Source organism: Paramormyrops kingsleyae, chromosome 3 (assembly GCF_048594095.1).
Source record: "Paramormyrops kingsleyae isolate MSU_618 chromosome 3, PKINGS_0.4, whole genome shotgun sequence".
Classification (NCBI taxonomy): Eukaryota; Metazoa; Chordata; class Actinopteri; order Osteoglossiformes; family Mormyridae; genus Paramormyrops; species Paramormyrops kingsleyae.
In genome coordinates this window covers 20,336,558-20,363,849 of record NC_132799.1, presented here as the reverse complement: position 1 = coordinate 20,363,849, position 27,292 = coordinate 20,336,558, and the positions used below count along the sequence as shown (strand labels likewise).

The following is a 27,292-nucleotide window of genomic DNA, read 5'->3' as shown; positions in this document are numbered from 1 at the left end:
TCTTAATACAGTGTTGAAAATTAGGCACAAGCCATTCTCCCTATGCTCAATGACAGTATTGATTTTAGCATTTAGCTGCTTGGTGTTTATATCCCCTTGAGTTCGGTGTGGGCTGGATGGCACAGTAGTCGGTCTGAGTGTTGTGAGCCCCTATCCCTGCCCCCCCCCCCCACCCCTCCCCAGCACGTCCTCCTCACGTTACTTCTACACGTGCCTGTGTAGAAGCTGTATGGGCGGGCACATAACAAAGATGGCTGTGTTTCTGCATGTTACACTGTGTCCCGTGACATGCAGCCACATCGACAATAGAGAGAGACAAAGGCCAAGGGTCGGGGATGCCACCACCCATCCATGTGCTTGCGTGGCTGCCTAAGCTCTGTTCCCACTGGCAGGCACGTCGCTTCCCACTGCTACTTCTTTCATGTCATCCCATCAGAGTGCCAGGCTTTGGAAGAGGCCCAGAAAAACAAGTACGAGTGTTTTTTTTTTTTTGCATAAAATTGGCGCCATCTGCTGGTCACCTAAAGGTGGGTGCCAGTGGTTCTCAATGTGCATTGCTCATGTTGAGCATGCCTTATCACATCAGCAGTCATATGCAGCCAAAACACAAATGCAGTGAAGGCATCTGGCTTTAGATAAGTATCGTCTGGAGAAAGGGTTTTTTTCTCCATAAATACTGTGAGCAGACCATTAGGACTGGCAGGGGAGAAATCTTTTTCTCCCTTTTACAAGGGAAGTGTTCACAAGCCCTGCAGATAACAGAACAGCCCTTCCTGCAGTGTTAAGGTGGGACAAATATGAGGAGTATTCTGAGGAGGAAAGTGACACAGGTAAGGTTAAAATCACTCTGACCCAAAAGCAAAAGTTACACAGGATGAAAAATCAGTGGCACCAAATGAGCAAAGAGTTTCACTTTGAAAAAAGTATGGTTGTTGTCCCACTGAGCTTAGATTTTCAGGGAAAATACTGACTCATCTGAGAACTTACCATGACAGGGATCCATATTTTTTCCTGTTCCCTGCCGAAGAAAGTGTCTCTTATCTATGGAAGGCATCTCTAGCTTGAGGGAGTGAGAGAGGCACCTTCTGACCTCTCTGCTTAGCTCGTGAATTGTAGCATAAGTGCTGTCTATCTCCTGGGCTCACACTTTTCTCCTACATTTCAAGCACATCCAATCTTTCTCTCCACTAACATCCCTTTCCTGGACAAGGTAGAGGAAAAGTGGGGTGGGGGGGTGATAAGGACCACAGAGACCTGCCAAGTGAAATGGACAGCTTCCTCGCTGTCTCTGCAGCCCAGGGGCAGGTAGGATAAGGGAGGGGGGACCACCAGCAGAATCAAACCCATGGGAGGGGGGGGGGCACAGCCGTATTGTTCTTGGAGCCTGCAACTTTTCCAGAGGGGGGAGGGGGCTGTGCCTGCGTAGGAGGCTCATTTCCGATTATTGTTGGAGGGGTTTGGGGCGGGGGGGGGGGGGGGGGGGACTGAGGGGAGGGAATTGCGGGGCAGGGGGAAGGGGTTACGGAGATGGGAGTTTCTAAGTGAAACTTTTAAAACAAACAGCTTTACCAGCAAAAGCCCCAGATTATTTTCCAGCAGATTCAGAGGCTGCAGCGGGAACATGGCTGTGCGGAGGGTGGTGCTGGGGTTGGGGCTCATACTGGGGCTGCTGGGGGTAGCGCCGGCCGACCTGAGGGCCAGGGATCCTGGGCTGGAGGATGAGCCCCGGAAAGCCGCAGGACATAGCTTGGAGCGCTTCCTGCATGGCACCCGTGGGGGACCACAGGGGCACCGGGTCCCCGCCTCTGCACCGCTGGGGCACGCACACCTGGCGGACCCAGCTCACCACCAAGTGGAGGAAGTAGCACCCCTGTTAGGTGATGCAGCGAGCCAGAACTCTGTAAAGCGTATAGGGTGAGTTGCTGTCCATTTTTTTTTGGGGGGGGAGGGCAGGTGCCTATGCCTCCACAGACTCTGTAATATATGAGATAGAGGGGGGAGCAGGAGTGCGGGAGGTCAGTCCCAGGGCAGCTTCATGATTGGCACAGGTCAGTCACATGTGGGCTGAGACACAGACATGCATGATCGTTCTTAAAATGCATATTTCTGACAGTGGCTTGATATTGGGTGCAGCTTTTATCCTTTGCTGGACCTTACTGGGCTCCTTGTGACTGAGCGTGTGCAGTCAGGGTGCACGGCTGGGGGTGTAAACCTAGCCAGAGGCTTCAGCAAATGCCCAGATCACTGCTGGTGGGCCTGCATATCTTCACTGCACTCCTCACAGCCCAAGTGCTCTTAAGTATGTTATTTTACAAGTCAATATGGATAGTAAACCACTTCAATGGCCAGAGAGAGGCTGTGGACTTCCTCCGCTCATCTCTCATCTCTGAGCTTCACTTTTAGTACCACAGTAATCCTTTCAGCCCACATGCAAGCATTAGGCCCTGAATTGCAGCAGCACTATTACAGCGGGATGATAACGAGGTCCCACGAGGGGCGTGTCTGCAATGGCTGCAATTAGCAGCAATGAAATCTTTTAAGCAGCTGATTGAATGACATCACTGACACAGTACTCAAATACCCAGTGATTATGTTGGATAGGCACCAGTATTCAAATTGCATCAGAAGGTCTGGTGGGCATTTGTCGACCGTGGGCACAGTAAAAGTAGTTAATGGGGGTGAGGGGTGGTGGTTGGGGTGGCAATCCTTGGGTATGCAGATGATCCATTTGGGTCACCTGTAGACGCTAGAACATGTGTAACGCTTGGGAGAGCTTCCCAATCTTAAACTTGAAACTTAATAGTTAGGTAAGAAGTGAACAAAAGCAGCACATGTGACATTTCATAATATAATAAATGGGGGAGAGAGCAACAGGCTAGCTGGCTTCACTGGGCATGGTGGTGAGACAGTGACAAAGCACATTATCCCTGAGATTCATTATTTCCTTCAGATTCCATATGCATTTTTTGGCAAACTGTGGGTCCATACTTGTATTTCTCATTCTTCTATTTGTGCTACCAGTAACTTGTCCTGTAGGGCGTTGGGGGTCGTCACGCCTAAACCCTGAGCAGGGCTGGGTGGAAGCGAACAGCACTGAATGTGAAGCGAAGGCCTGAGACACAATCAGACAGACACAATTAGTCTGCAGTTTTCTGAATGTTTCCATTCACTGAAAGATAAATGGACCCCCCTCATCCGCCCTACTGTCCAGTGATGTCATCAGCCAGGAAGCTGGTGACCTGGCTGTATCAGCAGCCCAGTGCCTGACTTCTAAACAGCTACCATGTGGTGAAGGAGCTTTTCGGCTCATTTATGGTCCCGAGCTCAGACATCCTCAATTCACTGGAAAAATATGTTGAAGATGGAGCTCACTAAGATAACCAGGCTCAGCTTAGTTCAGTCCACTGGTGGGGAAGAAACCAGGAAATGCATTAATGATGGCAGCCAGTCTGCTAGAGGGCCCAGCTGGAGACAGTGAACTGGGCTCATGGGCTCTTTGAATGTGGTTTGTTAGTAAAGCTGAAGAGGCTTTAGTGTTGTGCTAATGGCATGCAGGAAACGGCAGTGACCCGCTGAACCCCTCCCAGCTCAGAAGAAGGATAAAAGCTATGATTTCCCCTGTCTTCTGATTCTTAGGGAACTCTGAGGAACCCACTCAATCAGCTTCATATTCCCACCCCTGCCGGCATTCTCATCGCACAAAGGTGTTTATGAGCATCTTCATGAAAACAGCCCAGCTTCCTTAACTGGGTTTCTTCCCTAGCATGGTTTGGACACTTTGTTTGTCTTGGCGTGTCAGGGTGAAGTGAGCTTGTATAAGCCGAGGCTGCCTTAAAGGGGGCGGGGGGGAATCCATATTGCTTCACACATGCTCCATGGTCAGTAGCGAGGGAGGTCATGTCCTTCTCTGGCTGTGCTTGGGGGTTGGGGTCCAGCACCAGACAAGCCTTTCCTGTCGGAGAGAGTGGTTCCCTGTACCTAATCAGGCCCTACTCCCTGACTCTGAGGCCCAAGTAGCAGAGGCCAGCGAAGTAGAAGAAGCAACTGCTGAGTCACCAGCCTGTGAGGGAGGACAGGAAATGCATACCGGATGGAAGAGTAAGCATCCTGGGCCTGCATCACATGTACGTGACCCGCGTGTCTTGAATGAGGCACGAAAGCTCCACTCCACGACGGACTGAAGTGTTTACAAAGGGCCCTTTTCCACTGCAACAGATACCACACTTTTGGTATTTCAAGGTGTTGGTTTTCCACTGGCGTAAAAACTAGTACAGACGCTCAGTGACATCACACTGCAAGGTGGGGTATTTTGTACTGAATTCGAAAAATGGCTGTAGCTTATTATAGGGCTAGACGACGTGCAATATTAATACCAACATCGCTTGTTATGAACATCCAATTCTTACATCGCTAATCGGCTAGATTAAGATCAGGCTTTTTCTTACCTTCAATTCCGTACGGACATTATAGTGTGGGGAGTTTAAATTTTGCTAAAACATTTTTACTCTGTCATAGGAAAAAAACTTAGCAATTTGTACAGTTTTAATGATTATTCCTTTTAAAGATTATGTAGTTTAACCGGGAGTGTAGATCTTTTAAACAGTGGAGAGTGAATGGTTTAACCGCAATGTACACATTTATTGATAAAGGAGAACTTAACACATTTCAGGAGCTAAAAGATTTTTTTAGGTGTCTACAAATGAGAGATTACTACTATAAAGAAGTGAGTACAGAAAACTTTTCTGGGCTTAACCCAGTGATAACAGTTATGATGACAACAAAGAGCAGTTTAGAGAAACTTCCATAATTTACTACAGTTTGATGGAATGTAAACCGCATTCAACACTATATGTGAAAAGTATGTGGGAGAAAGAACTTTATGTGAGAATTACTGAAGAGCAGTGGTGTGAGATGTGTAAAACACAACAAACAACTTCAAATTCACAAAAATTGAAAGAATTTAATTGGAAAAACGTAATTTGATTCTTCTTTAAATCTAATATTCAACAAAACTATTTACAACACCAAACTTGTTAGAGACTTTGTGGTGACTTAAAAGTGCACCATACCCATATTTTTTGGACTTGTGAAAAGATAAGACCCTTCTGGGAGAAAACACATACAGTTTTGGAGAAGGTGCTGGGGTATGTGATACCTAATTCATGTACTGTCGTATATCTAGGGCATATCTCAGGAATTATAGTACAGAGTGATGGTTGTTTGTTGAAGGTTCTCCTCACAGCAACGAGAAAGGTGATTACAAAAAATTGGCTTAAACCTGATCCTCCCAAAGTAAGCCTGTGGTTCAATATTGTACAGGAAATTTTTCAAATGGAAAATTAACTCATATATTACGGTTAAAAGGACAGAGTTTTGAGGGAAAAAATGGATACAATACATTCATTTAAATGACATGGGCAATGAATCTTTAACAGACTTTGACTTAACTCAACTCTCTAAATGTAATTGTAACTTTCTATATGCTATTTGTTAGGTATGTTTTAGTTTGTTTTTTTGTTCGCTTTCTGTTTTATGCATAGTACACACTATTCCATTGGATACTTGGAATAGTGTAATTTTACATTGTGGTGTGTGTGCTTGGAAAACAATGAAAATATAAGTAATAAAAAAAAGATTATGTAGTATATGTTTAAAAGTCATTTTAAGGTTTACTTCCGCTGCTTTTGTACAAGTGCTGCATGCGTTCTCCAAATTCAATCACAATCATTCTGTTAGGGGTTTGTGAGAAATTAGTGTTGAACTCCTTTTTCACTTTATAAATACCCCAGTATTTATTACAACAAAATCACATTGTGATATTTGAAAATTTTCCAATACAGTGCTATCCTATTTTACTTACATACTTTATTTCTTATCTTTCCATCCTGTTCTTGTTGTATCTGTTCTTCTGACCAGATCGCAATTTAAGCTTGGGTCGCTTCATTTGACTATGCACCCATTATTATTACTTTTTTTTACTTTGTTTAGCATTATTTTCAGAAGCTTTTTCAAGACAGCGATTGCATTGTGTTTCAGAGGCAAGGTATTTGCATAACTAATCGACAAAGAAAACGTTTCAAGTCCCACCCCAAAAAACATTGGTTTGGTACTTTAAGTACTGGAACTTTTGGTACTGGTACTCAACCAGAAGTCAATGGAAAAGGGAAAGTACCGAAAGTACGGTACTTGATGCAGTGGAAAAGCACCCTTAGCTTCTGATGGGGAATGTGGGGAAGGCATTCTTTCAATAGCATCCCAGCATAGAGCAGGGTAATACTGGGCCATTTCAGGCTGAGACGGGACTGGCATGGATCTTCGGAACTGTAATAAGTGAGCTATGTCCATTGGAGTAGCAGCTTGATCAAGTGACTGGGGTCCACACCCTGTGGAGGCCTGGCTTGGCTCAAATTGAGTGTGTCTGTCTTATCACCCTGCCCACAGGAACTGGTGTTCATACATCAGCTACCGCGTGGTGACCATGAAGGTGTCCTACGGGACAGAGAAGTACACCATCAAGTCGCAGAGCCCCTGTCCCAGTGGCTCACCAGACTGCCAACTGGTCATGTGAGTATACCGCCCAGGACACCGGCCAACCCAAATATAGTCATCCATCCACTTACGTCCTATTGTGCTTAAATCCCATAAGAGCCTAAATAAAATGTATCAAAAGACTTCCGAAGCCAACATTAGTGGACATTTTTACTACATGTCTAGAATGTGGCAAGAACCAAAACAAATCGATTGCTATGGAGGTTTAGTTAAATGTGTGAAATTGTATCATATGATACAATGACCTTTCCCCTTTCCGATATAATGATTGAGATCCAGAATGACTTATGTCCTAATTTCTGGAACGTAAACATCGACGGATAACTGTAAGCCTGTGAAGAACCGATCAAAATTTAAAATATTAAAAAGAATAAATTAAGTCCTTTAAATATGTTAAGTTTGAATATGTCTTACTGCAAGTCAGCTCTCAGCATCTTTTCTTAATGCATCTACATATCTTACAATTTTCTGAACCGCTGGAGAAGAAATGGCACAACAGATTGTGCGCATTTATCCCTGCATATGTGCCCAGGTACAAGCTGTCTGTGCGGCCTGTGTACAAAGAGCTGCCAAAGATCGTCTCGGCCCAACTGTGGAGGTGCTGTCCAGGTCATGGGGGAAGCAACTGCGAGGACACAGGTATCAGGAACTGTTGTTTAGCAGCAAGAAATGTGTCCAGCTTGCAGATATACTGCTGAATTCATACACACAGAGGCAGCCGTATCTCTTTGGCTCCCCCTCCTCCAGCACATGCTCTGATTCCTGTTTACATCCTCCTGCTGGAGGAGAAACCAAACGCTTTTCCAAATGACCAAGTGGAAATCCACAAGCAGACTCCAAGCAAACAGAAAAAGCTGTCAGTGTTTCCCAGTCTGCAGCCTGGGGACTGTAGTGCTGGAATGACACTGACAGTCAGGGATTCCATCAACTTAAAAAACAAACAACTTCACCCACAAGGCACCTAGCAGCTTCTTAGCCTAGCTTAGTTAGCCTACATACAAAGAATAAACAAAAAACAATAATAAAAACCAGTTACAGCAACCAATCAAAGCAGATTTAGATAAGAGATTGATAAGACACTGAGATCAAATAAATAAAAAAAATAAAAATTGGAATAACATTAAATAAAAATTGGAATAATTGGCAAGAAAGCCAAAAATGTAACACATTGTGTAAATACAGCAGATTTATCAGGAAACATCTTTGTATGGAAAGAGATTTGACATTGTTTTAACATCCTGGGAGAATGTTATAGTCATATTTTTGGGTTGAGTTGTAACAGGCATTTTTTGTTGCACTTTCTTCTGAGTTAATATAGAGATGGATCCCTGCTGACTAACATTAGCCAAGCCTCTATCAGGGTCTGCCGCTTTGGGAGAGTTTCTGTGTGTGACTCTGAGACCAAAGGCTGGGAAACAGTGTGTTTGTGAAGGATAAGAAGCTGGTTAAGTGACCCTCACCCTTGTCTGCTGCCCCTCTCCCCCACACAGTCACGCAGGGTCACGTCTCGGACAGCAGTGACCAGACAGGAAGCGCCCCCCCTGTACTGTCAGAGATCCGCCGCAGAGGTATGTCTGCTTATTCAACCTGCTGCCCCCTTTCTGGGAGAGTGACAAGGACTAGTTTGTATCAACAATGGGGGAATGATGGTGTCTGGGGTGTGTGTGTGTGTGTGTGTGTGTGGGGGGGGGGGGGGGGGGGGCAGAAGGAAAGGGTGTGCTGCCGATTCTCATGGACGCTACCACAAACCCAAAATAAGGGGGCTCACGTAAAGATATATTATTGGCTGCCCTTTCAGTTTAATACTGCAAATAACTGGGCAAAAACAATGCAATTCCCAAACAGTTCCAAACGGTCCATTCATCTGCCCCCCACACCCTATTATTTATGGTACTTCATATGTTACAAAAGTCTCCAGGGAATATTCCTCCCCTTCCACATGAACAACAATGCAGTGTACCACAGTGCCCTGAGATTTTTGAGGGTGGGGTTTCCATGCAGGTTGTGGTTGTGTTGTACTACCCTTCTGGGGGGCTGGGGGGGTTGGCCATGGTCTCTGGGAGGTCGTCATCACATGCTCTTCATGCTTTTACCCAGCAGATGAGCGACAGGCACATCCTGATGGCTTCCAAGCGTACGAGCATTTTGAGGAGGAGAACAGCACCGAAACAGCTTTGAAGCCCGACCAGGCTCATACAGACCACTTTGGTCACCAACATGATTACAATCATGGTCATGATGGCGAGCATGACAGTCACCATAACCATAACCATCATTTTGACCAAGATTATGACAACCATAAAACAGGTAGGAAATTCTTAGATTCCCTGGACTGGTGTACCACAAAAGCTGGATTTAACCTGGAAGTCCTGAATGCAATGTTGAGCTTGAATACTAAATTCTGTCTTACGAGCTGTTACTCTTGCACACCAGTGGTAGAAAATGGTTGGCTGAACCTCCATAACTGAGTGTGATGTTGCTGACCTCTCTGTCAGAAGCCCTTAACATAACAGATGGGCCTTCATCTGAAATCCAGGCAGCTGGGAGTCTCACCCACATCCTCCAAGGGGCTTCTCCCCCAAGAGTCAGGTTTCATGTTATAGCTGTGAATCCAAAAATAGGTGGCGCCCCCCAGACCTCCTTCATTTCTGCTTCCTTTGCAGGAAATCCTTTGTTTCTGCTGGTCTCATTTTCTCACTTTGTGAAAAGGATGATGTAATGGGCAGGAGGGGAAGTACAGGGTCCCAATGCCATGTGAAGTGAGGTGTTAAAACAAGCTGCCCCTTCGCCATATTTGGAGAGGATTCAGGGGTCAAGCCATTCTTCCTCACAGGGATTCCTTTGAGGAGATGTAGCTCACAACTCAATGCTGGGAATTGGTTTTAAGAAATGTAATAATCTTATGGAACTGTTGAATGAGTATGTTTCTGGAGATGGTGTGGCTTCAGCCAAGTGGAGTGATCCACAGGCTCAGTAGGGATCTATGACCTTAAGCCAGTGTTCTGTGCCCTGCCTGTGGATGCCCATGCCTGATGGGATGCTACAGGATCTGTGTACATTGGAACTATTCTGTACCACCACTACCCCCAATTCTATTAGTCAATGGGAGGACAAAGAAAATAAGATGTTTTCAGTCGCTGGGGTTATAAGTAGCTATGGTGGCACTGTAAGGACACATAAAAACTGAGAATGTGCATGTGTGTGGACCGGCAGATGTGGACCCATCAATTCAACTGCCCTTCCCATATGGTGGCGAGCCCCTGTCCCTCCTGCACATTGAGACCATGCTGATGGCCAGGATCCAGCCCTTCTTGGACAGCTTCAACCAGACCCTGCAACATCTCTCCCAGGAGGTGGGTGACTTGTCCCAGGACCTGGCTGAGCACAGGCGAGAATGGGTGAGTCTAAAGCCAGCAGTGACGGAGCCCCCAGAAGTGTACCGAAACCTGGAGTACAGACTGGACAACGTGCAACGGGAGATGGAAGACATGAGTGTGCGGCTGGAGGACAGATTGCACTCCCAGCACGCCATGCTGCATTATAACCTGACCAACTTCAAGACTGACATGGATGGAAAAATAAAACGCACCCAGAAAATGATACAGGTCTGTCCTCTGTTCATTTTTTTTTTAACTTCCTACACTTTCCCTTGCTGTATCTTTAATTTTCATAGTGCCGACTATATTTTCACAGTTTCTAACTATTACGAGGTCAGTCTCTTGTTGGGTGTAGCTCTTTGAAGACATGTCTTCCTTTAACCCACTAGGTGAGCCTCCAGTCTCTAAATGCCTCCTTAGCTGATGTGAGGGAGGACCATGCACAGCTGGAGCACTGGGTGCAAAGAGGAGGTGACCAAGGTGGAAGCGTCAAGCCGAGTCAGCAGCAGGAGGACTCTGCGATGTGGGAGGCAATCAATAGCCTTGATAAAAAAGTGATCAACCACACAGTTAAGGTAGACACCTTGCTGGAGGACCTGAATCTGGCCAGAAACAACATTGGCAGCCTGCATGCAGAGTACCAACGCTTGGATGAGTGTATCAAGGACACCAGCCGCAAAAGCCAGATACAGTACATGGAGACGGGGCTGGACGTAGAGGCGGCCAAGGTGGAGGTGCTCAGGCGGGTCAACGAGTTAGTCAGCAACCTCACAGAACAAGAGAACCAGTTGAGGGATATAGACTCAGACACAGACTACCTGTTTATACAGTTTTACAAAATCCTCAATTCCACTTCCTGTAACTGTGAAACCTTGGCTGAAGACCTGTCCAGGCTATCGTGGAAGGTGGTCAATGTCACAGAGCTGGCCAATGAGAATAAGCTGGCCCTGGAAACCACAGATGAGCAACATCAATGGTATTTGAACTGGGACACCAGCATGGATGATGTGAATGTGAGACTACTACAGGTCCAAGAATCTCTGGCCTCTGAGCAGAACAAGAGCCGCCTCTTGGCCAAGGACCTGTCCCAGCTGTACTCTGGATTCCTTGGGAACCAACAGGACATTCATAACCTGTATAAGAAGCATACAGAGAAAGAGGAAGAGATGAATCGGCTCTCCAGCTTCTTTGATACGCTCCTGAAGGATGCTATCCGACACTCGGAGGTTCTGGAAATCCTGCTAGGAGAGGAAGTGCTGGAATTTAGGGAACGGTCATCCTCGGAACTGGAAACATACTCCATCCCTGTGCTTCAGGCAAAAATTAAACGTATGTCTGAGCAGATCAAGAGCCAGAATCATACCTTGCACAGTGTTAGGATGTCCATTCAATCTGAGGACCCAGACATGTATGAGCACACAGCACCTACAGAGTGGTCCACCAGAGGCCTCAAGAGAAGAAGTGGGGACCAGAGCAAACATGCTTTTCCAGAATCACGACTGTTGCCCATAGAAATCCAGAACCTAGCGAGAGAGATAGAGAGATTGGGGGTGGAGGTGAGCAGATCCAAAGCCCAAGGCTGCCTCTCCTGCTGCAACTGCACAGATCAGATGTCCTCTGCTGGACAGGTGGCACAACTTGATTCTGAGGTGGCGCTGATGCGCGCCGCCCTGCAGGACCACCTACGTCTCTTTAAGAGTGTGTTCAGCAACACTGAAATGTTGGCCGGCTCTGATGACACACTGGACCTTGATCAGCTGTGGGCCATGGTCAAGGACAAAGAAGAGAAGAGGCAGGGAAAAAGTCACAAGGAGAAAAAGAAGGGCAGTTCGAGACAAAGTCAAAATGGAGGTCAACACAACAAAAGGGACAGTGACCAGCACCCAGACAATAAGGACTGAACTATGAGCCACATGATGACTGTTTCACACAGTGAGCATTTTGATTTTCACTGAATCACAGACATTAGAAATGTCTGAATTCGTGTTAAGTTTTAATTTTCTTTTAAAAGAAGGTTGCACCTGAAATGTCTGAAGAATTTTTTTGGCATTTCTTTGAAAGAGTATGCAGCTTTCTCAGTGTAATTCATGCATATGTCTCATGTACATTTCATATATGTTTGAAAGAATGTGTAAAGCACTTTGAAAATTTTACTATAAGGACTGCAGTCAGTATTTCGGTAGCTGGTTAGTTAATCGCCTATTGACCAGATAATTTACTTAGTGAGTTGGGTGTTCAGAGCATATATTTAATTCAAATTTTTCAAAATCTTTGCATTCATACTGAGTAAATGAAAAGCTTTGCTGTATGATACAGTTGTACATGTCAAAAGTGACACAGCACAAGTCAGTATCCATCTTATAAAATCTGCAATTGTGATTAATTAATTAGACAGTTAATACTAAATGTCACATTATATTATATAGTTATTGCTGTTACACTTTCTATACTGTACATTATCAGAAGAACTGTATCTGGTATATTCTCCATTGGTGTTATTTTTTTCCACACTTGTAAGGTCTGGTATGACGGCTTTATTTATTTGTTATCATCTTGTTTAATTTAATACTCATTTCAGATGCACTCCGGTAATCCTAATTGTTTTGTTACATTATTGCTCTTCACGTGACCAGGTCTGACTGATTGCTTGTGAAATGCACAGGTGATATTTCAGCAGAAGCAACTCAGACACATTGAGGGGAGCTGGGAATTGTGGGGAGTTTGGCCAGATGTTGCATCTCACATTCAGTCTTTCTTAAATTCCCAAAGAAGCTGAAGCCCACTGGTGGTTTTTCAGAAAGATGCTACTTGTAAACTTGTGAATATTAAGAATCTGTCTTCCATAAAATGTTTTTCACAAATTCACAGTATGCCAGTTTTATCTTAATTACAACTGTAAAAAACATAAACTTGACCCAGGCAATATCAACAAATTTCATATGCATTTCCATGAAAATGTGTTCATGCATAGACTTGAACTTCTAATCAGATGAAACTTCAAGTCTTACAACTGTGTGAAAATGTATCACTTTGAATATTCTGCCACCTGGTGGCCAAAACTCAACATGTACATTGATGTAATTTCCAAACCTTGAAGGAACTGTTGAGTACAGACCAAAGGCTGCGGCAATCAACCAATGATTGATTGATCGGTAATGGGCCCAAAGTGTGCCAAGAAAAATGTTCCCCACACCATTACACTACCACCACCAACCTGGCCTGTTGACACAAGGCAGGTTGTTGATACCAAATTCTAAGGCTGCCATCTGGAATAGAAATTCATCAGACCAGAGTTTTTCCATTCTTCAACTATCCAGTTTTGGTTAGCATGTGCTCACTGCAACCTCAGCTTTCTGTTTTTGGCTGACAGGAGTGGAACCCGACATGTTATTCTGCTTTTGTAGTTCATCCGCCTTAAGGTTTGATGTGTGTTACATTCTGAGATTCTATTCTGTCCCCCACAATTGTATAAGTTGGTTATCTGAGTTACTGCAAAGCAGCCTGGCCATTCTCCATTGACCCAATGAAATTCAACATAAAAAACATGTCTAATAGAAAAACACATTGCAAGCCAACAAAGCATATTATTCAAGTTCATAACTACGGTGGCCGAGAGAGCTCAACGCGCTGCAACTCCAAGAAAACACATGCAAACATAAAAAAAACCACAACAAATTAAGAAAACGTCTCCATCAGTTTGACAACACAGGCGCTGCAAATACGGAAACGCGCTGCAAACACAAAAAAAAGCGATGCAAACACAAAAAACGTGCTGCAAACACAAAAAACGCGGTGCAAATACAAAAAACGCGGTGCAAATACAAAAAACGTGCTGCAAACACAAAAAACGCGGTGCAAATACAAAAAACGCGGTGCAAATACAAAAAACGCGGTGCAAATACAAAAAACGTGCTGCAAACACAAAAAACGCGGTGCAAATACAAAAAACGCGGTGCAAATACAAAAAACGTGCTGCAAACACAAAAAAAGCGCTGCAAATAGCAGGCACCACAACGGAAATGTTTCAGGGGGACCTCAAAAAGTGACGAACCCATCTGGGAGCTGATTATTTGTTCAGTGGCTTTTGGTCAGAGCAGAGGTGTTGTGCGTGAACTAAAAGGTGTTTTTTTTTTTTAACAACCTGATCATACGATTCATTGGTCTTTTGGATATTATTAGACTAATCTGACGAATCACACACTTAACTGTGGAACGTTATTAATTTAATTGCCAATAAATATCTAAATAAATATATGCAAATAAATGACAAAATTCTGCAGTGCTTCATTAATGGTTAAAATCAGGTCAAAATTCATTATAGATTGATGGAAAAAAAATATATTTTACAATTTATTCAGACCACTTAATAATAACGAACAACGGAATACAAATAAAGCATGCTAAAATCGGTAACATTGTTATTTTTTTTTTCAGATCAAAATGTATTGTCCGTTCTGTGGCTTTCAGCGGCCAACTTTGCACAAATTTTGTAGCTCATGTGGGCGAAATATTAGTTTTGTCGTGGAGAATGCCCCTAAACCTGCAGGTGAGGACCAGGTGTCATGCCAGGCTGTGCCCAGAGGTAATATGAACAAATAATCAGCTCCCAGATGGGTTCGTCACTTTTTGAGGTCCCCCTGAAACATTTCCGTTGTGGTGCCTGCTATTTGCAGCGCTTTTTTTGTGTTTGCATCGCTTTTTTTGTGTTTGCATCGCTTTTTTTGTGTTTGCAGCACGTTTTTTGTATTTGCACCGCGTTTTTTGTATTTGCACCGCGTTTTTTGTGTTTGCAGCACGTTTTTTGTGTTTGCAGCGCTTTTTTTGTGTTTGCATCGCGTTTTTTGTGTTTGCATCGCGTTTTTTGTATTTGCACCGCGTTTTTTGTGTTTGCAGCACGTTTTTTGTATTTGCACCGCGTTTTTTGTGTTTGCAGCACGTTTTTTGTGTTTGCAGCGCTTTTTTTGTGTTTGCATCGCTTTTTTTGTGTTTGCAGCGCTTTTTTTGTGTTTGCATCGCGCTTTTTTTGTGTTTGCATCGCGTTTTTTGTATTTGCACCGCGTTTTTTGTGTTTGCAGCACGTTTTTTGTATTTGCACCGCGTTTTTTGTGTTTGCAGCGCTTTTTTTGTGTTTGCATCGCTTTTTTTGTGTTTGCATCGCTTTTTTTGTGTTTGCAGCGCGTTTCCGTATTTGCAGCGCCTGTGTTGTCAAACTGATGGAGACGTTTTCTTAATTTGTTGTGGTTTTTTTTATGTTTGCATGTGTTTTCTTGGAGTTGCAGCGCGTTGAGCTCTCTCGGCCACCGTACATAACGCATTTGCAAACACACTGCAAATGCATAAGTGCTACACAAACTCAGAAAACACTTTCATCAAAATGACAACACAGGCGAACCACATTTTACACACGCACTGACCATTCATAGACGCGCCGCAAATACGGAAAGCAACCACAACTTCGGAAACGCGCTGGAATTAAGCACAACACAACGGAAGTGTTTCCGGAGAGCACTTTTTCCGGGCGTACTTTTCAATGGAGCCAATGACGATAATTTACTGGTGAAAAGTAAATGTATATGTATCAAAAAGCTTGGGATAAAATCATTTTTGTACAAATACTGTTTAAATAATTCGTTTTTAGTAGTCAAGTAGTCTGCTTACAGTGCCTATTTAAGCATGACAAGATATGGAAAAAAATAAAACTATGTTTTTTAACTTTACTTTGATGGCCCTACTTTGCCTTGCTGTAGTCCAGGTAGCCTGCTACCTGAGGCTAATATGCTGCGTGCACATAAAACATGACGGAAAAAGAAAGTCATTTTCTCTCAATGACAAATATATGAACTTGTCAAAGCTTATGATAAACTGCTAAAAACGAGCCACGGAGATGCAGCCGCGAAACTACAATATGCTATTTTTCATGTACAGTACTGTACTGTATTATAACGTATTTGAATTATACTCAGTTGAGTAATTTGTACAGTACTGTAATTTCAAAAGCGTTTGAGACGGTTATAGTGTATTTTGAAATCAAAATTAAGTAAATAGTGACGCCTTCCGTTTTATTACCTTATATTTATGTAAGAAATATACATGTCAGTCAGATGGTAATCTGCCTGAGACATAAGGAAGAAAAAAATTGGTTATAATGATCATAAGCTTATAGTCAATTTCCCCCAGACAGACGTGATCACTGTAAGCAGTTTCCACTGTATCTTATATTTCAACAGATCGCTATAACAATAATCAAGAAGCTGTGTGGTAAATGGTAGGATTATTAATTGTGACAGACAACTGCTGTACTATAGCCTATAATTGTTCAGAGAACTACACAGGTTAATCATAAAAACAGCTGCCACTGATTGTTTACTGTAACTTAAAACCATGCAGTTTGCCAGATTAATAGCAAAGTTTTAACGTTTACGTTAAAAACATTATTACAAATATGTGACCACCCGGACAAAATGTCCTCCGGAAACATTTCCGTTGTGTTGTTGCTATTTGGAGCGCGTTTCCGAAGTTAATTGCGGTTGTTTTCTGTATTTGCGGCGCGTCTGCGAATGTGCAACGCGTGTGTAAAATGTGGTTCGCATGTGTTGTCATTTTTCTGAAAGTGTTCATAATTTGTGTAAAGTCTATGAATTTGCAGTGTGTTCGCAGGTTCGATATGAACTTGAATAATATGCTTTGTTGCTTTGCAGCGCGTTTTTGTATTAGACGTACGTTTCTTAATTTTGAATTTCTTTGGGCTTTCTCGGCCACCGTACCCTCTCTCATCAACAAGGCTTTACTATCTACAGACAGTGTTGCCAACTTTAGCGAGTTTTTAGACCTCTCTGGCGACTCGTTTTCAAAAAAGCGACTAGCGACTTTTTCTAGTGTTATTGGAGACTCTGACGTGGAAGCACTCTCCACACCGAACAGCGGGTGCTACCGTGGGCTCCCCTCCCGTCCCAAAGCATTCACAGGCGGACAGTCCTCACGCATCAGCCCCGCCCAGCTGCAGTCAGAGCAAGACTTAGGCCCAATCCCAAACTATACCCTCGACACTCCGCCTTCATTTCGAGTCACACTCCCGCTGAGTCACCCTCACAACACGCCCTATGCATTTAAATTGAAGGAAACTGTCACAAGAAAGATTTGAGACAGACTTGCCCTCGCAGCGCCTTTTTACAGTCTTCTTTACCGGAAAGAGGAAATGCATTACGTAGTGATTTGACGAAATGGATCCATCAAGAAGCTGTATTGTATTTTCTTTAATGACATATCAGTTATTTTAAAAAAGCACAAAGTTTATCTAATGCGAGAAGACGACGGCTACGTCGTCTTATTGCACTGAGCAATTTTAAGTATGTACACATGTCATATTGACGATTGTACAATTTCTACCATGTGTGTAAACTTAATTAGTTTACACGCATAAAACATTACGCATTACTTCTGTACCAAATACCAGATCCAGATCAGTAGAGGAAAAAAAGGCAAATATGACACATAAATTGTTATTGCTGGTGTGACGTTGATCGAGTTTGCGTACGAATGTTTCTTCGCGTGGTTTCTAGTTTGAAAAGTACAGAAAATCTCTCGTAATCGGATCACGATAAAATCTATCTGTACTGACCAGCTATAAATAACTGCTTTCCTAATTTTTTTTTCTGCAGCGATGAATTATAACATGTAACATAGACTTTCTATATGTATTTCACAGTGCTGTTAGAATCCAATTCCTAGGAATTGTGGGATATGGAAGTGGTAGTGGAATCGCGCGAGCCACCATCGTTGCTGACTCGCTAAAGGAGGGCATAATCGACCACTCCCCCTTAGCCCTTGCTGCTTTGAGACACACTTCAACATGGCGACGGGTCTCGGGAACGCGCAAACGAAGGCGGAGTGGTGAGGCGGAGTGTGTAGGGACCAGTTTGGGATTGGGCCATGTTCACCTTTCCGCGTCCAGACTGCAAATCAATTGCGCATGCGCGAATCCACCACTGGCTGTTCCTGCCCTGGCTTATTGCGAAAAACTCCGCCAAGTATGACAGACAGTTTTTAAAAATAAATTATTCTGCCAGTGTGTCTCTTTGGGGTCACTTTTGCCGGTCCCAAAGCCCGGATATAGGAAGAGGGTTGGAATTATGATATAGAAGACGACAGAAGAAAGTTCATTTGTAGTTCTAAACGTATTTAGGGTGTTTTTTTAACCACTTTTTGTCTCTCCCACGACATTATTCCTCTCTCCTACAGCGTCCATTATAATTACATGCACATTATGCAAATTAGGCGATGGCGTCATTTAGCGACTTCTAGCGACTTTTGGGACAACCAATAGCGACATTCCTTGCTGAGGAGTTGGCAACAGTGTCTACAGAACTGCCACTCACTGGAACGTTTTTTTCTGTGAGTGAAAATCCCAGGAGATCCGCAGTCACGGAAATACTCAACCAGCCTGTCTGGCACCAACAATTATGCCACAGTCAAAATCACTGGTATCAAATTTTCCCCCCATTCTGGTGATTCTGGTGTTGATGTGAACATTAACTGAAGCTTCTGACCTGCGTGATTTTATGCACTGTGCTGATGCCACATGATTGGCTGATTAGATAACCACACGAATAAACAGATGTACAGGTGTTCCTAGTAATACAAAGTAATAATAAATAGTAAGTGTAGTGAGTGTAAATTATTCAGTCAAATTTCACTCACATTCTATTGTAGTCATGTTTAGGCTGAACTTTAACAGCTACTGCTATGCAATTAGCCATTGAAAATAATGGCATTGGTTGGTCTGATCAAGATAATCAAAATGTTTATCCTGAGATTTTGGCCAAAAATCACCTTTCCAAAAAATTCAGGTTAATACACCGGGCTGCCCCATTCTTTTAAGAGTAAGAGACCTGTGGCAGAATATGTTAGCATTTGATTTGACAACTTTCCAGGACCAGAGCTGAACATCCATAGGGACCTAATGTAATTTCATCAGCCGTAGTCTGGAAAAATGTTCTGGTTAGAACCTGGGTACTTTTAAATCATATCTTTTCAATGGTTGGTGGTTGGGGATGATGGGGGTTAAATCTTAATGGGGGAGGGTCATGGTCTGGATTAAGGTGTGTAGGGGGATAAAGTAAGCGAGAAATGGCATTTTGTCATTTTTTTCCTGTGGGGGTGGGATGACACCCAAATCAAAATTTTAGGATACTTGTTTAAATTTTTCTTCCCCTGTTCACACCCCGTCATCTGGCAGAAGCTTCCAGAGCATTCGAACCATCACTGCTAGATACTGCAACAGCTTCTTCTCAGAGGCAGTCAGGCTCTTGAATACCCTTCTGTCCCCAAAAGACCGACACTGCCCCCAATAGTCACCTCCCCAACCTCAAAAACTGGCACTACCCCATCAGACCTCCCAAAACTACCTTACAATAGTGCACATTCTTTATTTGTACCATGCTACACACATGCACAATATCAAACATAGCTTTGCACACTATTTTGATGTATATTTGTATTATATTTATTGCATTGTGCTGTGAATGTCATACATTTATTAACTGCATTTGTGTTTATGTGCATTACCATTAGGGGGGCTAAGGGAAATGGCATTTCAAAGCACTCAGGCGGGATTATGATAAGTGCATTTACAAGCAATCATTTGAAGAGACAATAAACATTTACTATATGAGAAAGAGAAGTGCTTCTTCCTGCTTAATCAACTTAAAAACACATAAAACATACTTCCCCCTTACACTACAACCCTTCTATTTCAGTTTAGTTGATTTTTAGCACAGCTACCTTTTCCAACAGTAATGAAGTCTGCATACATGACAAACCACAATACGCCACCGCCTGGGCATATCTGTGAAGTTAACTAGAATGTTACTAGCAGGGTAGCAAGTTCATCCACAAGTTCTAGAGCACAGCAGTGCTGTTTGCAAATTGCTGTATAATGATATTCAGTGCCCTATAATGACATTCAGTGAGCAATGTTTGATAGCATATTTTACTACATACTTTACCTTGACAATTTGTACAGAGCACCAAAGCAGCTTCTTTCTTTCATTTATTGGTCATGGAAAAACAATATTCATAATAATGAGCAAGCTGGGCCCAACAGGGTGTCATGTGATTTACTTGCATCTAGCCAAAAACGGGTTATATGTAGTGCCTTGTCCACACGTACATGGGTATATTTTAAAACATACCTTTTTCTATACGTCTTGGGCTTTTGTCCACACGTAAACGGCATCTGAGGTCACTGAAAACGGAGCTTTTGCAAAACTCCATCCAGGGTGAAGATTTTAAGAAACTCCATTTTCAGCGTCGACATGTAGACAGGGAAAACGGAGTTTTTGGCTCGAAACGTCACATTGTGCGCTGTTGTCCACTTTGTTTAACGTCAGAGCGTGCGTTGTTTGCTGTATACATTAGGCGAGCAATGGTGGACTTAGCCGAAATAGTGCTTGTGCTAACCTTGCTGACAGGACTTCTTACATGTGTACAGATCGAGTCACTCTCGCATTATATTGATCAACACAGGCGTTGGAATGTGTGCCATGGACATGAAAGTAGCTAAAAAAAAAAAAAAAGGCAGACTTTCCCGAAAAAGCATCGCCCATTTACTCAAAATTATGACATTTCATACATTAAATTCGGTTTTATTTCTAGCGATAGTTCCCCTCCAAAACCAATATCTGTGTCATCTGCCGAGCCATGCTAAGTAATGAGGCTATGAAACCATCAAAATTATGCCGGCATTTGGAAACAAAACATGCACATCTAAAAGATAAATCAGATGACTTCTTCAAAAGAAAACGCGATAATAATAATAATAATAATAATAATGACGATAATAAGAACAACAGCCTAATTACTATATATCTGTATATTTACTTGGCGATAATATATTTATTTGGCAATAATCTCAAATTTTGCCAAAGCACTCCTGTTAGGTCATGTTTAATATTGTTCTTACATAGGCATAAGCCCTAATAATACTAATACAAATAATAACAGTAGTGGTTGTGGTGTAACAATAATAACAGTAATACAGTCTATCTATCTATCTAAAGTAATAATATCTATGCATCCACGGGGGGGTTGGGGGCAGTCGTTCATGCTGGGCCCTGCAGCCCCAAAGCCTGACATGACTGGTCCCCAGAACAAATAAGTTTGAGAAACGCTGCTCTATAGGACAGTCTCATCAATTTGCCACAATATAAATAAGCTGTGTCACATTTTGATCGTGATCGAAACTGACAAAACGATGCATCAGACGGAGCGCAGGGTTAACACCAGCGATAACTGTAAAAAGTAATGTATTTTATTTTAAAAATATACGAGACATTTGCGTCAACATTATTTAGGACCATATTTATTTAGCCTAGGATGCATCATGAATTTCTTCACATTTCCTCAGAATCTATCATGGCGGACACTAAAGCAAAATTAATCGAATTTTAATCATTGTTTAAACTGGTTTAGCCAATCCAGGGCTAAATTTAAGATGTGCAACGCAGCTCCGATTAATTAAAAACCAGTTTAAACCTAGATTTACTAACTCTAGATTAAGTCTAAACCAGGATTAATTTAATCTACGTTGGTGCAACCCAGCATCATCTAATCCTCCATCACCTTCTGCACACCAAGCAAAAGCTGCAGTGAACAATGCAATGTTGCAGAGAAAATCATCAGCTGTCAGCTCTCCACCGTCGAAGAACTGGACAAAGCACAGGATGAAGAAAATGTGTTAGTCTCGTTACCCCTTTAGTATTTTAGTTCCTGCTTCTGTTCAGTTCCCCAGTGGTTCATTCTGTCATGTATGCGGACGGCTCGGGCATGGGAGCGAGGCATCAGGCACAGAAAGGGCGGACGACACACTTGTGGCTCCAAGAACAAAAGGGGTTTATTAAATAAAACAGAAGACACTACTGTCATGGTTCCGGACGGCACGGGAACGGGAACGAGGCATGGTGCACAAAGAAGGGGCGGACGACCCACTTGCAGCTCCAGCAAACAAAACAGGGTTTATTAAATCAAACAGATAACTTAAGAAAACCAAAAGACCACAAGGGGTCAAAACTAAACAGGGAGGAATAAACTAGGCTAAATAACACACATGGAAAAACTAACTAGAAAAGCAAGACACTAAAGTAAAATTCAACCATGGGGGAAACCAGAGACAAGGGCATACCACAGACAAACGTAGACATCAGAGACACGAGCTTAGACAAATAGTTTAGACACGACGCGATGAACCAGCAGGGAACAGAACAAAGGCAGGAACTAATATACTACAGGGGTAATGACTAACACAGGGCAGGTGAGGCTGATTAACAAAGACTAGGGAAACAGGACACAGGTGAAACCAATTAACTCAAAGACACTAACAATCAGGGAAACTAAGAACTAACCAAGAATGCATATATCAACACTAGGGAAGTACATAGGAATAACAGGCAGGGGAACAAGAAACAAAACCAAAACCGATTACTAAATCAGACACCAGGGTTTAACAAGCACAAAGGAAAAAACCAGGGAGCTAAATACAAAAACAGAGGAGGTGGGATTCGAACACAAGACAAGAGGGAACTCAGGACTGAGGGGCAAACAGACAGCACATGCTTAATACATTGAGCCACGAGACCAGACAGGAGACAGGGGAGAACAAGGACTGACGTGAAGGACGGACTGACCAGCACCACCTGCTGGTCAGACGGGGAAGGGGCACGGAAGGACCACAGTGGGGGGCTGACCCTGACAACTACGAACACAAAAGGACCACAAGGGGTCAAAACTAAAGGGGATAATTAAAGACTTAATATTACAAAATAAAAACTAGGAAGGAAAACAGGATGCAGATCTAACCGAAATAACCAAGACAAGCAACAATACACTCATAAACAATGAACCACTGGGGAACTGAACAGAAGCAGGAACTAAAATACTAAAGGGGTAACGAGACTAACACAGGACAGGTGAGACTAATTAACAAAGACCAGGGAAACAGGGCACAGGTGAAACTAATAAACTCAAAGGAACTAAAAACAGGGAAACTAAGAACTAACCAAGGAAACCAAAACCAACACTAGGGAATTAAACAGGTAAAGACAAGCAGGGGCACAAGGAACAAAACCAAATACAAAAATCACCAGATACAATAACTAGAAACACTAAGGAGCAACATACAAAAACAGGAGGCAGGATTCGATCACAGGACAGATGGGTACCTAGACAACCACATGCTCAACACATTGAGCCACAAGACCAGACAGGCAACAAGGGAGAACAAAGACTAACATAAAGAACGGGATGACCAGCAATGCCTGCTGGTCAAACGGGGAAGGGACACGGAAGGACCACAGCAGGGGCTGACCCTGACAAAGACACCGTCTGACCAACATCCAATTCCGAGGATACAAGAGATTCTGGAATATTTAGGAGGCAACTCTTGGTTCATGGTGTTGGATCAAGGGAAGGCTTATCACCAGGGTTTCATGAGGAAGAAAAGCAGACCCTTTGCCACATTCCTAACACCATAGGGACTCTATGAACGGACAAGGATCCCATTTGGTCTCACTAATGCACCAGCAGCTTTTCAGCGCTACATGGAAGGATGCCTGGGAGATCTCTGAGATGAAGTTTGTGTCCCATTTGGATGATGTGCTCGTCTTTAGCTCTAGCTTCGAACAACACAAAATGTGAGGAAAGTACTGCAGCAACAAAGAGAGGCTAAGGTCAAAGAAATGTGACTTCTTCAAACAGGAGGTCTGTTATGTGGGTTGAGTAATTTCTGCTGAGGGATACGGACTGAATCCCAAAGAAGTGGAAGCAGTGCAAGTACTGAAGTATGAGGCGCCGTCCACTGTGAGAGAAGTCAAAAAGTTGGTGGGTTTCCTCAGTTATTACAGAGCCTATGTACAAGACTTCTCCAGGACATCCAAACCCCTTTACGAACTGTTAGCAAAAGCCAAGTCTGAAGAAAAGTGGAGTGAAAAGAAAAATGGGAGTATCAGTAAATTTGCACAGCTACCGCCCCTCCCACCCAGTCCAGTGGTCAATAATCCATCAAGAAATATTGAATAAAATTGTAAATCAGCTGACAAATCCATCAGTGATGGCATATCCGGATCTAGAGAAACCCTTTGTACTGCATGTGGATGCCTCAGAAGATGGTTTAGGTGCAGTTTTGTACCAGCGCCAAGAGGATGTTCTTAGAGTTATAGGATATGGGTCACAGACATCGACAGTGACAGAAAAGAATTACAAGCTACACTCTGGCAAATTAGAATTCCTGGCACTGAAATGAGCCATAACAGAACGCTTTCATGAATACCTGATTCATGCACCTCATTTTACTGTATTTAGTGACAATATTCCCCTGACATATGTCACAAAGTCAGGGAAGCTCAATGCAGCTGGACACCGCTGGGTGGTGGAGTTGGCAGATTATAGGTTCACTCTGAAGTACAGGCCTGGATCAGCAAACTGAGAGGCAGATTTCTTGTCACAAAGAGCAAAGCCCATTGAAGAAATTGAAGAGTGCACCGAAGAGTGGCAACAGGATGCTATTGAATGCATTGGGGAAGCTCGAGAGAGAGAAAGCAGGAGAAGTTAATTGGATCTCTGCTGTCACCTGTAATATAGATTCAGTACCAGAAGCATGTAACATTTCAGAGCCAATTCAGCTTCTTGCAGTTGAAGATACCAGAGATGCCCAGAACAAAGATTCAGCCATATATTGAGTTTTGGTCCTGAAAAGAACACATACCTACTTGAAGCATAAGGACAAGCTGGCAGAGAATGGGACGGTTAGGCAACTTATCAGGGAGTGGCCCCATCTGAAGATGGATGGAGATGGAATTCTCAGAAGAGAGACCACAACGAGAAGACAGTTGGTTGTTCCAGATTCTCTAAAGCCCATTGTCTATAAACACCTACATGAGGAAATGGGACACTTAGGCACAGACCGGATGGTGGCTCTTGCCAGGGAGCGCTTCTTCTGGCCTAAGATGAGACAGGAAATGGAACACTACATTACTCAGGTGTGTTTCTATGTTAAAAGGAAGAAACCCAATCGAATAACCAGAACACTTCTCCAGAGCATTGAGACCTCTGCACCATTTGAGATGGTATTTTTGACTACCTACACCTGGACAAGTGTAAGGGAGGTGAGGAATACCTATTCGTAGTTGTAGACCATTTTACCAAGTATGCCCAAGTGTATGCAACAAAAGATAAATCTGGGACGACTGTGGCAAGAAAGCTTTTTGATGATTTTTGATCTCCCCATATCACCCTCAAGCTAATCCTGCCGAACGCTTCAATAGGACACTACTACTGGGCATGTTGCGCACACTTGAAGAGTCGCAGAAGTCAAGATGGAAAGAACACCTGAACAAAGTGGTCTACGCCTATAATTCAACTGTGCATGAAGCGACAGGATTTTCTTCATTCTTCCTCCTATTTGGTCGTGAACCAGCTTTACCTGTTGATCTGTTGTTTGGAAAGCAAGAAGAAGAAAGGAGCCAGTCACACACTGGCTATGCAGAGAAATGGAGAGAGGTTATGCAAAAAGCCTGTTATCCCATTGCAGAATATGAAGAAGAGAGCAAGAAAAGGACAGAAAAACTACAATCAGCACACATGGAGTTCTACCCAGGTGACCATGTCCTGGTGAGAAACCAGGAAACTGCATAGTTACTGGGAACACATGATCCATATTGTCATGGGAAAAAAGGCCCTGGAAGTCAGGTGTGTGTAGTCAAGCCACTGCAGGGGATGGGAAGAAAGTGAGTGTTACATCGCTTTACCTGATGAAAAAAAAACAACCAGAAAAAAAAACAGTGGGAGCAAACCAGAACAGGGAACAAGACATCATCGGACCAAACATCATATGTACCAAACAGACACAGACAGTTCCAGTGAGGAGGAGTGTCACATGTGGATAGCAGTCACACATGCTGATCCACCCCACAATGCAGAGGCAGAAGAATTCTGTCCTAGGAGGGCATCATTAAAAGAGAGGCCTGAGGTGACATTTGTACCCGAGGGGCACCCTGATGAGGAGCAAGTGGAGGAGAGACGTGAGGTAGAGAAAGAGACTGAAGCTTTAGCTGATGGGCACGAGAGTGAATGGAGCCGTGCTGAAACATGGAGGGACAGGCCGAAGAGAATCAGACAGCCCCGGCGTGTCTACACATATGACCAGCTAGGCCAACCAACCTTCCACAGTTGAAGACCTACAATGTCATTGTGACCAGCCCGTCGGGAACCAGCCATGACTCCTTGACCAGATTATCGTCTACAGTATGTATCCTTTACAGTATGAGTAGATATTTAAAAAAGCACAGAATTCCAAAAGTTAGTTTAATGTTTTTTAAATATAACTTCAAGTTCATGGACATTTGGTATTGACAGATATTAAAGTAAAATAGAAACAGGTACTCTGAGCATTTATTTCAGTAATAAACAGAAATGGCTTACTATTCTAGGATGGTGTAGTTAAGATAGTAGTGTAAATATGCAGTAATGACACGGACAGTAGTGTGTACACTATAGGTCTATTGAATGCATGGGTCTAAAATGTGTATTCACATAATGTTGGGTGAATATGGTATTTTCCTTGTCCCATTGTGAAGATTGGGGGGGCCAGCAATACTTCTGTGTACTATCCACCCTTCAGTACAGAATGAATATAGACACTTAGCCTTGTATTGTGGCCATGAAAGACTTTTGTCAAGAATGGACAGAGAAAGTAATTTCAAGGCATAGTACTGTCTGAAATGTGTAATGTGAGTGAAGATACTCTTTTGTTTACCAACCATCCACAAAATGTTCTATTGTTCAAAATTGTCAAATAATTGGAAAGAAAATGTTTGGCAACAATTTTTTATAGTGGGGGAGGGTGTTGCTACCTAATTTATGCCCTGATCTACATTTCATTAGTCAAAAAAAGATTTAAGTCCAGTAGGGAATATATTCTAATTTCATTGTATTATTTTTATTTTGGAAGTGTTTTACAAATTAATCTAATTTATGCAGTTGCCAAGAGATTATTGTCCAAGGTAGTCTGTGATGTCATCAGTCAGCTTCAGTGGCGGATATTCTTGCTAACGTTGGTACGAGCGTCTAGTGCTTCTTGTAAACTCTTCTTCTTCTAAACAAGACCCTTCTGACATCCCTCTGCTTTAAACTACTGCACATGCACTCTGTTACATGCGTTATAATGCACATAACTGCTGTGTATCACATGTCATGCCATAATTTGAGTAAGAACCTTTCCCAGTTCCACTATTGCAGTCAGTGCACATAGGCACATATGCAATTTAACTTGTTGCATTCCATCTCCTTTTGTTTGCAGTTTGTTTGTGTGTAGTCTA

General features: G+C 43.0%; 1 protein-coding gene across 2 annotated transcripts; it reads left to right on the top strand.

Moving 5' to 3' along the window:
• Positions 1–1,576: 1,576 nt before the first annotated feature.
• On the top strand, positions 1,577–12,787 carry mmrn2a (multimerin 2a). Of its 2 annotated transcripts, none has more exons than XM_023803670.2 (7): positions 1,577–1,914; positions 6,442–6,564; positions 7,082–7,188; positions 8,040–8,117; positions 8,650–8,856; positions 9,763–10,154; positions 10,316–12,787. In XM_023803670.2, the coding sequence occupies exons 1-7, from the start codon at positions 1,622–1,624 to the stop codon at positions 11,825–11,827; spliced, it is 2,712 nt and encodes a 903-aa protein (XP_023659438.1). In that variant the 5' UTR covers positions 1,577–1,621; the 3' UTR covers positions 11,828–12,787. The 2 variants fall into 2 exon arrangements, with proteins under 2 accessions (XP_023659438.1, XP_023659430.1); XM_023803662.2 differs by having other exon boundaries at positions 8,647–8,856.
• The last annotated feature ends 14,505 nt before the right edge of the window (positions 12,788–27,292 follow it).

Bases quoted from the DNA above. Each gene is read 5' to 3' on its own strand.
- mmrn2a (XM_023803662.2), top strand. From the start codon at position 1,622: ATGGCTGTGCGGAGGGTGGTGCTGGGGTTGGGGCTCATACTGGGGCTG. The intron at 6,565-7,081 runs GTGAGTATACCG...ATATGTGCCCAG, and splicing joins CCAGACTGCCAACTGGTCAT to GTACAAGCTGTCTGTGCGGC. The intron at 8,118-8,646 runs GTATGTCTGCTT...GCTTTTACCCAG, and splicing joins GTCAGAGATCCGCCGCAGAG to CAGATGAGCGACAGGCACAT.